This window comes from Chinchilla lanigera, unplaced genomic scaffold (genome assembly GCF_000276665.1).
Source record: "Chinchilla lanigera isolate Chin_1 unplaced genomic scaffold, ChiLan1.0 scaffold00037, whole genome shotgun sequence".
Taxonomy (NCBI): domain Eukaryota; kingdom Metazoa; phylum Chordata; class Mammalia; order Rodentia; family Chinchillidae; genus Chinchilla; species Chinchilla lanigera.
In genome coordinates, this window is record NW_004955438.1 from 15,834,010 (window position 1) to 15,848,793 (window position 14,784).

The following is a 14,784-nucleotide window of genomic DNA, read 5'->3' on the forward strand; positions in this document are numbered from 1 at the left end:
TGCAAAGGTGAGCTGCCCTCATCTGGGACCCAGGGCCTGGGCTCTCAGGACAGGACAGGACAGGACAGGACAGGACAGGACAGGACAGGACCATTTTCTGTGCTGCAGCACAGCTCAGAGGGGCATAGGGTGCAGCATCTGAGAGGGAGGAAGGAAGAGCAACCCTGCCACTGCCACCCATGAGTGCCAGGCACGACTCTACAAGGGCTCTGGGTGCCAGGCAGGGTGGCCTGTGTGTCCCACTGCCTCTCGCATCTTGCTGGTGGCTGCAGGAGCACAGAGGACGACATGGGGTTGCCAAGCGGTGGAGCAGTGTGCCATTGGTTGCCTGTAACCGGAACAAGTGGCCAAAGGCCCCAGAGAGAGGTAGGGAGAGAAAAGTGCCACCTAGGAGAGGTCTGCAGCTGTGGCTCTGATGGCTCCAGGTGTGCGTGTGGGGGTCCTCTTCACCCCTTCCAAGCGGGCAGCTCACAGAGGCCAGGGTGGTGGGAGGGACAATACTGAGAAGGATGCCTTGGGGCTCTGGGCGGGAACTTCCACGTGTCCCCTCACTGCCCTGATGCCTGGGATGCAGGCCCTCAGACAGGTGCTTGCCCTGAGCTGATCTTCCCTACCTCTGCCAAGCTATGAGACTTGGGACAAGCTGGGGAGGTACTGGGCCCCACCTCTGGGAAGCACCCTCACAATCAACTGTCACAGAGCCCATTCTGAAGTTGCAGGGAACCCAGGTAAGGTTGATCTGGTCAGTAGTACCCACCATGAGGAGACAGTCCGGTATGGGGTCCCTTCAGTTGTGGCCAGAAGCCATTGCTAAACCCAGCCCCATTCCTGTTTGCTAGTATCCGCGTGACCTTGATCACTGCATCTCTCTCCAGTCTGTTCCTTTGTCCTGAAGATGGGGGTCACAGTACTGTGGAGCACCTGTTTTCCCACCCTGCCTACATCCCTCCCAGCCCATTCAAGAGGATCTGCTTCCCCTAGAAGTGCTGGGAAGCACAGTTGCTTTGGTAAGGCTTAACCTGGTGGTGAGGCCTACCTGGTGGTGAGGCTTACCTGGTGGTGAGGCTGGAAGAAGTAAATAGGCTCCCACAGTGCTCCTGCTCCACTTTCTCCAGGGGACAGGTGAGCCCTGTGTTCGTGTTTTTACCTGAGTGTGCAGGGGAGGCCATGATGCTGTAAGAGGACTTCCAGACAGAGACGAACACAGGAGAAGACCGACACAGGCCACCTCCATTTGCCCCACCAGGAGATCCAGCTGATTTCTGCTCCCTAGGATTCCCATGAGTATTTGTCAGAGGAGGGTGACTGGCTTCTTCCAACTGCCTGGGACTTTTCCTTCTTTTAGCGCCAACCATCTTGGATTCATGAGAATCTCTCAGGCCCAGGCATGCTGGGAAGGTTGGTCAGCCTATTCTCTGTTTTCTCCAGGATCAAGGTGGTAGTAGAGAGGAGGGATGAGGGACAGGACTGGTCTTAGAAATCCTCATAAATACCAACCTTGGGTGATAGAGCAGGAATGCATGTAAGGTCCCCAGCCCTACCCAGGCAAGACCTTCATGGAAGAGCCTCTGCCATCCCTGTCTCCCCTCCCCTTACCACCCTGAACCTACTACAAGTGACAATGGACAGCATCTTTTAAGTATATTTTTATTGAAAATAAAAAAGTCATGGTGCTTCTTTCCTCCTAAGGAGCATACAGCGCACCCCCCAAGGCTGCCAATCCTGCCTCCTGTACAGAAGTCTCAGCATAAAATTGACATTAATGGCTCATTGGTGGACGAGGTGGCATAGACAGGTGTATTTGTCCATTGAGACAGAATGCCTAGGAACAAGAGACATCGTCCCCATACACATGGCACATCACTAAGAAGGCGGAGTTTGGGGTATTTACATTCATGCATTACATGTCTCACACTACCTCGGCTGTTGAGATCATACTTTGTACAGATGCAGAGAGTATAGTAATTATATATACAGATATTTCTTTAAATATATAACTATATAATATATGTTTATATTTTTATACTTATTAGTCTTTCTTCCAAAACTTCCCTAGAAGCCTCTTAGGAACACCTGGTAACTCTGGGAGCTCCCAAAGGCCACTGAGTTCCAAAGTGGGGCTCGCTTACCAGACAGTTGAGCCACATCTGAGAAAATACAGAGCAGGACTGTACATCTCATTCTTGACCTCAGACCAATCTGAGAAGGGGTCTGGGTTGAGGGGCTGCAGATTGATTTTAAACAAAAGCTCCAAGCTCACACACTAGGCTGCAGCAGTTTGATGTGCACATCGGTCTCCTATGGTGAAAGCCTGGTGGCCTTCCCTGCTGCCCCATGAGATGTGTCCTCTGAACACCAGTCCTGAATTTGAGGACTTTGTTCTCAAGTGAACCTGTTTTTAAAGAATGCAACTCTTCCCTTGGTTTTCCTTAACTGGCTGAGAAGGGACATTACGAGCTGGATGGATGTGAATTTACATGTGAACTGGAGCCCTGGGTGTCTTGGGGTCCAGCATGATGGGAAGCTCTGCCAGGTTCCTGAAGCCTAACTGCAATATCTGGGCTTCCTATGTTTAAGTCATAGTCAAGGATAGTGGAACCCAGTGGGCATATGGATACTTGGCCATCCCTAGCCTTTCTGAGTTGCCCTAGGTCACCAGAGCCCCTCAGCCAGCAGCTTCCAGCCAAAGGCGCCCTCTGGCCACTCTGGACCGGCCCAGGGCACCAGCTTTTCCCCCTGTGAAGCCCAGGGTGCTGTGTGTTTAGGGCTGGACTCCTGCTCACCTGTCCGGGTATGTGCTCAGGGAGAGGCCTCAACAGGAACTAGGAAGCTGTGTGTAGCAGGGCACAGTGCCCTGGGGTGGGGCCTGCCCGGCTTCTCTTTCCTGCCCATCCTTGAGCCCCTTCCCCTGGCCTGCTTGTCGCCTGACTCTGCATCCTAAGCTTTCACCAGGTGTTCACCAGGTAGGGGCTGTTGGCAGCACCATGATGCCAAGGTGTGCCAGGAAAGTGAAATTCAAACAAGTCCTCAAGCTGAAGGAGGAGATGGGGAAGGAAGGCAAAAGCCTCTGTGGGAGGGCATATCCCAGGCCTGTCCTCCGTGTGCACACACTGGCCGGGGAAGGGACAGTGACAGACAGCTCTGGGCATGGGGCACTGGGACAGTGGATATCTTGGCCAAGTAGGGAGTGGCTTTCATGTCTGTCAGTCTTACCTGGATTTGAGGGTCTCACCACAACCCCAATACCTGCCAGAGAAATACAGTGGTGGTGTAGGAGGCAAACGAGGTCCAGCCAGCTAAATCCCTGCAAGGCCACAGGCTGTAACCATTAAATGTGCCCGGTTCCTTCTGAGAAGGTATGTAAGGGTGGTGAGGGGAACCTCAGGATCAAGAGTGTCCTCCTAACTTGCCAAAGGAGGTAAGTTCACCAGGTCACTGCCTCCATGGGCCTAGCGATGTGTCATGCTGGGGGGTGGCCATCTGGGAAACTGGTGGGCAGGGCAGAGGTGAACAAGCCTGGAGGTTCCTGCCCCTCCCCCACCTCTCACACTCAGGAGGGTTTGGCACGTCTACAGCACTGGCCCACAGGACACAGGAAGAAAACCCCTTCCTCTAGGGGCTTTCAGAAGAGGGTCTGGGTGCCACTGCCAGGCCCCAGGGGGATGGCCCGGGAGATGTGGCTCCAGCCTAGCATTGTCCTAGCTCAGAGAGCCCCGGTGGGTTTGGCACAAGTGATGACCTCTACCCAACAAGGCAGGGCCTGCCTCACAAGAATGCAGGGTTCCTGCACTCAAGTGTGCAGCTGTCTGAGAAGAGCTGCAGGGGCCTTGGCCCTTCCACACTCCCTTGGCCCAGGCTTCCATGACATTCCACCCTGCATGTAAGCCAGCCCCCACGGCTGCTCACGGGGGTTCTCAGGCTGGGCTCGTGGCAGGCAGACAGGAGCTATGAGCAAGGTGTGGGTGGGAACAGGAGGGCAGACACAGGCCCTGAAGACTGAGGGGTGACAGATGGGGTGATGGGCAGATGTGTGGGAAGCACCTTTGAAAGGGGACGTCTGTCTCATGGCTGTGTCGATGGCTTCTGTTGGGACATCCACAGAGAAGCAGGCCACTTCCTGGAGGAGGAGAGGTTTTCAAGCTGGGGAGTGGCCCCATTCACCTTCTGTTAGCTAAAAGGGGGGTGCCTCCCTGTCCCCACAGGCAGACAGACCCTCTGCCTTCATCAGAGCATGTGCTTTAGACAGCAGTTGGGGAACAGTCAGTGGACCAAACACAAGACAAGGAGGAGGATGTGGAGAGCCCTGGGAGGTGAGGCTGCCCCAGGCGCTGCATGCAGGGGGACCTGGGCTCAGCCCAGCGTCTGCGCTGCCCCTGCCCATAGGCCAACTGGGGCTGGCCTGGGAAGAGGATGGTTTCTCCTTCAGAAGGCTTGAGGTCTGCAAGGCAATGAAGTCCTGGACAAGCCCAGGGTCAGCTTCCCATGTCCACTAGTGTCACCAAGGTGTCCCTCTGGCCAGCAGATCCGAGGCCTGTAGACTCACACCACTGCATTGCTCACATCTACCCCTTTGTTGCTCTGTGAGCTCATGGGATACTCAGCAACACTGGTGCCATTTTCATCTTTTCGCAGGGGTTTCCTGGAAGCAGGGAGACAAAGGGGGGGGCAGCAGAGACATTATCAGTTATCAGTGACTATGGGGTGTGTGACCTTCCAGCCAGTGTCCACATCTGTAGGAGTCCCAGAATGAAACCCAGTCAGCTCAGTTCCCGGTTAGCCTCCTGGGGCTGCTGAGCTTCGTGGGGTCAATCAGACGCTGGACATGGTCTCAACCAGGGTGACCACATAATTTAGTACACAAACCAGGGGACGGTTGAGAGGGGAGCTATGGATAATGGAGCCGGGACAACAGGCCTGAGTTGGAACTGTTCTGGACAGACCAGAACGTATGGTCAGCCTCATGCTCAAGCTTTGATGGGTCTCTCTGACTGTGAGCAGACAGAAATGAAGATGAATATTGGATGGTACAGACAGTTAACAGGAGAGAGGCACTGGTGGTTGGATTTTGCACTCTTGCCTCTGTGTGATCAAAGGCAAATGGAAAATGTCATGAAGATGTGGTGATGGTGATGGTGATGGTTTTGGTGGTGATGGTTGTGGCAGTGATAGTGATGATGATGATGGAGCGGCAGTAATGATGGAGGAGGTGGTAGTTACGATGGTGGTGATGGCAGATGTGCTGGAGGTAGTGGTTATGGTTGTGGTGGCTTCATGGTAGAGGAGGTAGTAGTGATGATAATGATAGGGCAATTGCAATGGTGATGATGGTGGTTGTGATGGTTGGGTTGGTTGATGGCAGTAGTGACAGGGTGGTGATGGTGATGGTGGTGGTGATGAATGTTTAAATTAAATTAGCTGGTACACACCAGTGGTTCATTCCACTGCCCACTCACTCCAGAGGCCACTGAACCCAAGGACCATGGCTTCTAGGCTTACAAGGGACCAGGAAGGTTGGGTAGAAGGCTTAGAGAAGGCTCTTGCTGGTGTGCTGATGTTCTCAAATCTCAGTGCCACCATCTGTCCCAGATCAAATCCCATTCCTCCCTGGCATCATTCAAAGGGCTTTGGCCTTCACCCTGAGTGTTAGCACCCTCCTGGTCTGGGCTGTACATTTTGTGTGTCCCGATTCCATGCCACAATACTTCTGTCTCTCGGATGGATCTGACCCTGATGGGGCCATGGCACAGGCCTCTTTCATGTCCTCAGGGGGCTAGGGTGAGCTTTAACTGGTCCTTGCTGAATGTTGTCCAAATTGCACATTCACGGCTGTTATCAGAAGAAAGGTGAGGTTAAACCTTCACTTCTTCCTATGGTGCCTCATGTCTTGTGCAAAGCACTCTGGTTCAGAGATTTCCTTGTCCCCTCTCACAGTCCCCTGGAGAAGTTAGGCTGAAGTTAGGAGAGTCATTTCATGGGAAACTGAGGCTTAGGGAGGGCTTTGTCTTGCTGAGGACCCCCAGTTGGATGGTGGAAGGGCCTGGACCACCACTCACTACTTCTGTCCTATCTAGACATCTTCCCAGGCAGTCGGCATTCCCCTAAAAGGGGGTCTTGTGGTCCCACTGGCTTGGGAGAGCCTTCTTCCACCCTCCCCATAGAGTCCACAAAGTCCTGCAGAGTCCTGCAGAGTCTCCCAAGAAGGCTGTCTCATTAAGCTTTACCCCAGGACCCCCACACTATGCATCACAGACCCCATGGTGGAGCCACATGTATCTGCACACCGTGAGGGACAGAGTGGCACCGAACCCTCTCCTGAGAAGTCGATGTGGCCTATTCTCCTCCCATCACTGGATTCAAGTTGCTCACTGTCTTGCTCCCTGGGCTGTGGCCTGAAGCTGCTTCCAAAGCCTTCTGAGCTTCATTGGAGCCCAGTGGATTTTCCTTAGAGCACAAAGACTCCTTTTGCCTCCGGGTACCATCCCATCACCAGCCACAGCACTTAAGGGTGACACTGTGGCAGCACTGAGGCAGATGTCACAGCTCTGTAAACTGGGCTCTGCCACTTTCCAGCTGTGTGACCTTGGCAAGCTGCACAACCTCTCCACTCCTCAGTTTCCTTGTCTCTAAAATGGCATAATAATATCCACTTCATAAGATCACTGCCAGGATTAACCATGTTGGCACATGTCAATCACTTAGTGAGAGTGTGGTATACAGTAAGTGCTCTATAAGTATTTGTTAGCGCTCAGCATTGCATTGGAAAGGTGTCAGTGGGGGTTGCTTTGCTGGCTTGCAGTGGCAGCCAGCACTGCCGAGACCTCCTACCTATCGTGTGCCCCCTGGGGCTCCAGAAGGGGTGGAGGGAGACACTAGGACCCAGGCTGGCTCCGGGCTCTGTGGGCCGGACAAGGCTGGTCCTGCCAAGCCAGGACAGGAATCTCCACCCTGGCCCCGGCAGAGATGGCCACCAAAAGCCCCCTAAATGGCATGGTTCCTGAAACCGAGAAAAAGGTAGGTGAGCTTTTCCTTGGCAGAGCCGGGACCCCTGCTGCAGGAAAAGGGGTTCTCCCTCCTGCAGACCTCCTGCAGACCTCCTGCCCCACCTGCCTGGCCTGTGGCAAGCAGCAGGCCCTCTGTGTTCTGGGGCTGCACACACCCGCAATCTCAAGGGGCCACTGCACAGCCTGGGCCTCCGGCAGCACTGCTGGCCTGCACTCTTAGGCCCTGCCGACAATGATGGGACATTGTCCACCCTCAGCTCTGCTGTGCTGGGGGCCATAGTCAAACGCAGTTCAGAACAGCCTGTGAAGAGAGGGTGCCCCCTCTCCTGTCTCATGCACTCCGAGGTACAGGTCCCATCTCTCCTCTCCTGAGGGCATTCATCTTCCTCACTCTGTGTGTGTGCACACACATACACGCATCCCAGTCCTGGGAGAAGAAGCCAGAAAAGGCCTTTCTGAGGCACCACAGTGTCACTATGAGAAGCAGCAGCCCCATTTCCAGCCCTTCCAGGACCAAGGTAACACAGGCGTCCTGGAGTTCAGCGCAGCCAACAGTCTCGGGTGGCTCCTGGGCCCACCTCTGCCAGCCCCTGTGCCCAGCAGCATCTCGGGAACTGGGTGTGCAGAGGGGAGCTGCAGAGGACATGGCTGGGCGGGGAAGGGCCCTCTCTGAGGCTGTGATTCTCTCTTTCCCAGTGAGACTGCTCTGCAGCCTGAGACCTGTCTACACTGCAGCCCTTTCCAGCCTGGATGCTGGAGACAGGACTGCAGGGTCACATCAGAGTCCTGGATAGGAGGCCTCCAAGCTGGCTCAGGCTTGGTGACTTTCTTCCCAGCCCCCAGGACGCCAGAAGGCCTTGAGGGACTGGAGATGCTTCGCTGGAGGAACTGTGGGAAGAGATGGCACCCATGTCACTGGCTCTGAACATCTGTCCCTCTGAGTTTCCAGGGACAATGCTCCTTGGGAGTCTCACCTGGACCAGAAAGAACATCTCTGGCAGGAGGTGACCTTAAGATCAGATCTGGCAGGGCTACCAGACAGCAGGACAGGTGGGGACAAGGAGCCACAAAACATGGGCATGCCCTTGGCACCAACCACATGTCTAAAATGTCTCTTCACCTGCAAAAGGCTCTTAGTGAGAGCAGGAAGCCCTAGAATCTCCATCCTTCTACAGGCAGGACTCCCAGATGAATCAGGACAGTCCAGAAGGGCCTGTCCTTCGCTCCTGGACAGTCATGCTGGACCTGGGCTCCCTCTGTTAAGGGCTGTTGAGGGGAGCATAAGGTCCTCACTCTGAACCAACCTATCCCAACCTGGGCACTATGTCACCACTGGCAGTCCTGGCACTGCCTGGTTGACACAGGTGGCTCTAGCTCCAGAATCCTGTGGGTTCAGCTTACTTAAGCGCATGAAAAAGGCCTGAATGGCCCAAGGATGCTAGCCTCACCCTAACACCAGGTCATGAGCCACGCAGCATCAGGCCACATGTGAGTAGACTGCAATGAATTATAAGAACCATGATGGCAAAGGTGGGGTCTCAGGGAGAGAGCAAAGGCGCCTGCTCTGCTGGCAGGTGAGCCAGGCAAGCAAGAAGGTGCCCGCTAGGAGGTGCCTGCTGGGAGCAGGCCAGGAACCGTGACCAAGGCCCCTGGAGCTGAAGAGCCCTGAGCCAGGAGGAGAGAGCAGTAGAGAGAGAGCAGGGAGCAAGGGGGCGAGGGGCAGGGACCAGCCCATGACAGGCCATGCCAGGTGCTCCCAGCTGGTAGGGCTGGGGGAGGTCACAGCTGCGGAATTCCTGTCCACTGCTCACCCCGCCCATGACCTCGACCCAGCATTTCTAGAGAGATGAGTTAAGGGGGAAAAACTTATTGGAAACCAAGGGAAAAGACCCCAAGCAATAGAGACTTGTTTGGGTTTTTCATCAGCCAGCGCAGAGCCCTCAATCTGCTTAGCTTTCACAGTGACACAGCACAGTAGCCAAGGCTCTGACCCCACTGTGCCAAGGGCCAGGCAGACGAAGCAGGCTCATCTCTGCTGCCCACCTCTCACCACAGGATGAGATTTCATCGCCCATCGTGGCGCAGGGGCGGGGGAGTCTCTTGCAGGCAGCCGATAGGCCCACATGAGCATCTCGGCCCAAGGGATGCCCGGATACCTCATGTCCTGCTCCTCCTCACCTCACCCGAGCTCTGCTGGGAGGGAGGATTACGGTGGTGATGGTGCCATGGCATCTGGAACACAGAAACCTGTGTGTTGACCAGGGAACAGTCCAACTCCAAGAACCTAGCAGATGGCAAGGCCCAGGAGTCACACGATGGAATCTTGATGCCACCACAAACAAAGCCAGTTTCCCGAATGCCACCAAGGCACCAAATGACCTTGCTCAGATGGCCTGAGCAGCCCAGGCGGAAGAGGCACTTCCCGGGAGCGCAGAAACCTGGGCTTGATGCAGGTTCGGCTAGAGGCCCGAGCAGGGGATGTTGGAAGAGAGAGCTGCGTGTGCTCCTGACCCATGGGTGAGTCCTGTGCGGAGGAGAGGAGGCGGCAGATTCGGGCCCCTTCCGAGGTGATCCCTGCCTGAGAATGGCATGCACAGGGACTGGCAGGCGGTGCCACGGCGAAGTGGAGAGGGCCCCATGGAGTCCCTGCTCGGAGAAGGCAGCAGCAGCAACAGGGCGTGGAGGGCAGAGCAGAGGGCGAAGGGGCAAGTGCCGGGCATCATAAACTGGGCACACATTTTCCACTCCAAAGCTAGATTCTTCTTCACTCACTCAGACAGAGAGAGGGAAAAGGAGTCCTCTGAAATTCTGCGTAGCATTTGTCAGTCAGGTCCACGTAAACAAGCCTCCATTCACACCATAGAAAGTCACTGCAGAGTCCCCACAGGCCAGGGGCTGTGCCGGGCGAAGAGAGCTGAGGAGGGCTGAGGGCAGCTTCTGACCTTATGTGCAGGTGCATACAACTGCTCACATGTGCACGGGCCCGTGGGCGTGCAAACACCAGCGTCACACTGAGTGTTGTGCAAAGCAGAGTGGAAACCTGCGGAGAGCTGTGACTTCCCCATCTGTCAAACAGTGGCTGACCCATGCCCTGGGACTCTGAGTCCACATGAAGCCCATCTCTGCCCCTCCTTGATGTCCCAGCTGCCCCTGGTAACAGGTCTTCTCTGCAAGCCACAGTTCTGTAAGAATAAACCCTCATCTGGGCCACCCCCAAAAGGAATGTAAAGTCTGAAAGAAAGTCTGAAAAGGGATGCAAGGTGTGAGAGAAGAAAAAATCCTCATCCCATTGATGAATTTTCTATTGAGCCTACCACTCAGGGAAAACCTTGAAGGGAGTTCATGAAGGAATCAAGTTGGAGAGATGCTGCCCTGGAGTAGGGCAGGGAGAGGAAGCTGAGGGTGGCCAGACAGCAGCCTTGTTGGGACCACGCAGCATGGAAGGCTGCTAGAGGGGACAACTGTGGTTTAAAAGTGACAGGCCCTGGTTGCCACTAGTTCCCTCAGAGAGGAGCACGAAGTCTCAAGGCAGGAATGGAACCGATGTACTTGACCTTATGGAGAGAAGGCATTGTGAGTGCCACAAAAGGCAAAAAATCACAGTATACAAATGGCTCAGCCCAGAGCAGTATTTACACGTCACAGGAAGGCAGATACAGAAGTCAGTCCCTGCACCCCACCCTGGGTGGGGGATGGGATGGGGCAGTGCTTCCTACCCTGTGGGGGAGGGGTGCTGATCCCAGGTCTTCCGCAGGGACCACCAATAGATAATGTTTAACAGCGGAAGACTACTCAACTCACACTTAAGACTACAGGGAGAAATGGCAGAGGAAACGGCTACCGACTACAAGCGGCTGCTCCTCAAGAACGAGACTGGGGGATGAGGGGAAAGCCGGGGGCTCTTGTTTCTCTTTTTCTGTGGTGCTGGGGGTTCGAGCCCAGGGCCTTGCATATGGTAGACTCTACCACTAAGCTATGCCCTCCGCAGCATTTTTCTTCTCAGCCTGTGGGACATTCGACACTTTAAAACCATGTGCACGCATGACTCTGATAAAAATGAGAACTAAGTTAAAAGGTGGGGGTGAGTGTGCCGAGCCTCACCACGCTCCCCAATCACTCTGCTTCCTCCAAGGCATGCACGACACACACGAGACTCTGAGCAGGGGCGGCAACCCCGTCTTCCCGCCCGTCCCATTCCTGTTTTGTTTTCCTAGCACACATAGTCTTTTGAATCACCCCATTTACTAATTTGCTGGCGTGTACGCTTAATCTGATTTTTCTGCTAGCAAGAGAAGCATCTGGACCTGTTCACCGCTGGCTCCCTGGAACCTAGGCTAGTCCCCAGTACCCAGAAGGTTGCCTAATAACTAGTTGTGGACCAGCTGGCTTTCTGGGCAGCCCTGTGACAGTCAGTGGAGCTCCGCAGTGCCATCAGAGAGACTGGAGCATTCCAAAGTGCCCCGTCTACCAGAAGCTCAACCAGAAATGTGGAGGAGCTTCAGAGCCTGGCCAGAGCTCTAGGGCTCAGGTACACATCCACTCAAGCCATGTCCAGGAAGACACTTGCTTTTCCTCCACAATTCATTCTGCAGACCCAGCCCGACTGCTCTGTAGGCCTTTACTGGTCTTCTGGAAAGAGCCTGTCAATGAGAAGAGAGCAGCTGTCCAGTGGCTTAATGGTGAGTGGACAGCAGCGGGGAAAGGATCCGCGCCATCGATGGCCACCACAGCGGAGATGCTGTCCCTGCGCCTGGGGTGGGGGCGGCTCCATGGAGGGAGTGTGGTGGGTTGGACATCGTCATCTCTCTTCAACCCAGAGCTCTTCTCAGAGTGAAAGGGGTGACTGGCAGAGAGGCTGCAAGGGTCACCTGGGTAGCGTGGCCCCTCTGAGAGGCCCCAGCTGGTGGGGCTCCTTCCCCACACCAGGGGTGGGGCTGACCCGCCTCCCTGGCAGAAGGCCCCTTGGAGCTTTACCTTGGTGACTCAGGGACTCCCCTTTAAGTTTTCCTTCCTGCCCTGCACCGAATCTCCTCTACCCTTCAGGTGCTCCTCTGACTGGAAGATGCTTCTCAGGATGGTGTGTCTGATTAATGCCCACTTTCCCCTCCAGAGGGCAGTGTGGCATGGGCAGGGCCTGTGCCTTTGGTACCCACATGTGGCCCAAGGCCCAGCATGGCACCTGGTCCCTGGCCCCAAGCTCGGTGGCCTTGTGGAAAATATCCATACATCTGAGCACTGGAGTGACTTACTGGTTGGGCCTCAGAATGAGCCCGGGGGCTCATTTCCTAGGCTACCCTCTGAGCTGGGAACAGAACTTGTGGGGGCCTGACACCTGCTCATCCTGTGACTGTTGGCACAGACCTTTTTCACACATGTGCAGGGCAATGAGGCCACCAGAATGCCAACTGCACAGCTCCCCATGGTCAGGAAAGCCTTAGGAGTTGGGGTAATTGACAGGACTTGGGGCCACATGAGCAACACTCCTCCCCATCCCTTGGCCTGGTTACTGCACCTGACTCTAAGAAACTTCCTGGCCCAGGTCTGGGCAAGGTGCTCCCCTCCTCTGGCCTGTGGAGGCCCCTGAGCACTGCACTGTCCGCACAGAGCTGGGACCAGTTACTGAAGCCCAGGATGGAGGGCTGCCTCATCTAATTTGATCTAATAGCTGATCAGAGCCCACCTCCCGCTGAGATCCAAGCCCCCTCCAGCCAGGCCTTGTGGTTCTCCTGGAGATGAAACTGGGGGTGTTTGGCAGTGCTTCTGGCCCTCCTTGCTGACACCCCCAGATGAATCACCTCTAGAATTGTCTCCCTACGCCAGCCCATCCTACAACATCCTCCCAGAAACCTGGCTCTGTGAGGCTGTATTGAAGCTATTCACAAAGACTCTGCTTGGAAACCCTCCCTGGAGACTTGAGTGAATTAAAAAAAAAAAAAAAAAAGTGGGATCTATCACTGAATTTTTCTTTCAATGGTTTTACAGTGACATGGGATGCTTTTGTTTCCCTGAAAGGCATGTTTCAGATAAATTATTGACCAAAAAAGGAATAGCCCTGAGCAGGAAATCCTCCATTTACTCTGGGGAGAAAGCTGCTGGCTGGCGCAGTGCTACCTCCGACATACAGACAGACAGCTGCAGCCCAGGACAGTGCCATTAGGGGCTCCGCTCCCTAGCAGACCCTGCATGTTCCCTGGGAACAAAGCCCCCCAGGGCCCTAGCAGCAACACGCTCTGTTTCTGTCCCTATCAGTACGCACACAGCTCCCTCCTGTCACTGTATATCCACTTACTGTACCAGGGGCATCCTCTCTGGAAAAGGACTTCTCAGGCAGAGCCTGGTGAGCAGTCCCTCTCCTCTGGCTCTTGCCAGGTTCCCACACTACCATCCCCTACCCCTGTCTTGTGATTCCTGTCCCTTCTGCTGCTAGACCTTGAGTGATTCTCCAGACCCCTTTGCTCCTTGCACCTCCCCCTCCCTCAGGAGCCCCGCCCACCCACCCCCGGAGCCCCGCCCACTGCTCCTGCTGGAGGGTGGTGCTGTATTAATGTGAGTTCCTTCTCCTGACCTGTTGGGTTCCCCTTTCCTTCCACCAGTTGAAGCAGGAGAGGTTTGGGGCATGGAGGGAGGCAGAAGTGACTCAGTGTGTCTTTCGTAGCTATTACAAAGATTATGCTGAGCGTTTCCCAGGGTAAGGGAGGAGCTGGCAGCCCATGCCTTGGTAGTGCACTCTTCCTCAGACACCTTCAGTAGCTCCTGGTGCCCAGGAGCAGGCAGACACCTGCAGGGGCCAAGGGCCTCCCAGTCAGGCTCTGGCTCCCATGTGGCAGGGGCTTTCTAGGGCCCTGGACACAGTGGCCTTTTGCCTGAAATACCTCCCTCCATTCTGAAAAATCCTTCCCCTGCTCCCTCAGGCTCTCAGCTCACATGCTGTATTATTGGATAAGAATTCAGTGTGACTCCTCTGGGTGTCCACAGCATGCTGCCAAACCAACCACTCCGGCCTCAGGGATCCACCCACTGACCCTCCTCCTGGGCTTAGCTGAGCAGCCATAGGCAAAGCTGGGGTCTTACTGTTTGTGCACACAGAGTCCGGCATAGGGCAAATACTCACAAAACACTTGGGAAGTGGCCCGGCGCTGTCCTAGGGAGACTCCAACACATCTACTTCGGTTTCCAAGGGCAGGCCCGTGGCCAGAGGGTCTCAGAACCTTTCTCTCTGTCCTCAGCCCTCAGAGAGGCACGGACAGCCTTGCCACACTGCTAGGCCTCCTCTTCTTTCCCCACCCGCAAGGGAGGGCAGAGAGGAAGTCAGCACTCTTCCCAGCCCAGAATCAGAAATGAACTTGTTAGCATCTCAGTGTGCAAAATGGTCCTGCAGTCAGGGCTGGGCTTTGGGTCACATGATTCTGGGTTCAAACTCTGCTTCCACTGCTTCCTGGTTGCTCCATTCTGGGTAGTGCCCTGACTCTGTAGTGTCTCAGTTTCTTCATTGGCAAATTGGAGCTGACTGGAAAAGGTAGAGTGAAGAACTGACCACTGATGAGGAGATGAGAGGAATTACGGGACTACACAGTTATTCTCTTGCTATCTATTGTGATTGTTGGAGACCTCCCCGCAGCCTGAGTGTTCGGCCTAAGATGGGTTCTCGGCTTGGCTTGGGGGCAGATGCCCAGTGTGTGGCCTATCCTGTGTGGAGCTGCCACCCCGGGCCTGTTCCTGGTCTCCTGCCTTTTCTTCCCAGTTCCCAGAACATGCCAGACTGATGGCTTTTTGTGGCCCTTCA

General features: G+C 55.1%; 1 protein-coding gene across 1 annotated transcript in view; it reads right to left on the reverse strand.

Moving 5' to 3' along the window:
• Positions 1-1,631: 1,631 nt before the first annotated feature.
• Positions 1,632-14,784, reverse strand: part of Prima1 (proline rich membrane anchor 1) — a gene marked incomplete in the record, with an annotated part of 67,844 nt that continues 54,691 nt past the window's right edge. Inside the window, 1 exon segment of the mRNA XM_013517273.1 lies at positions 1,632-4,639. Within this exon segment, the coding sequence (XP_013372727.1) occupies positions 4,540-4,639 (100 nt within the window).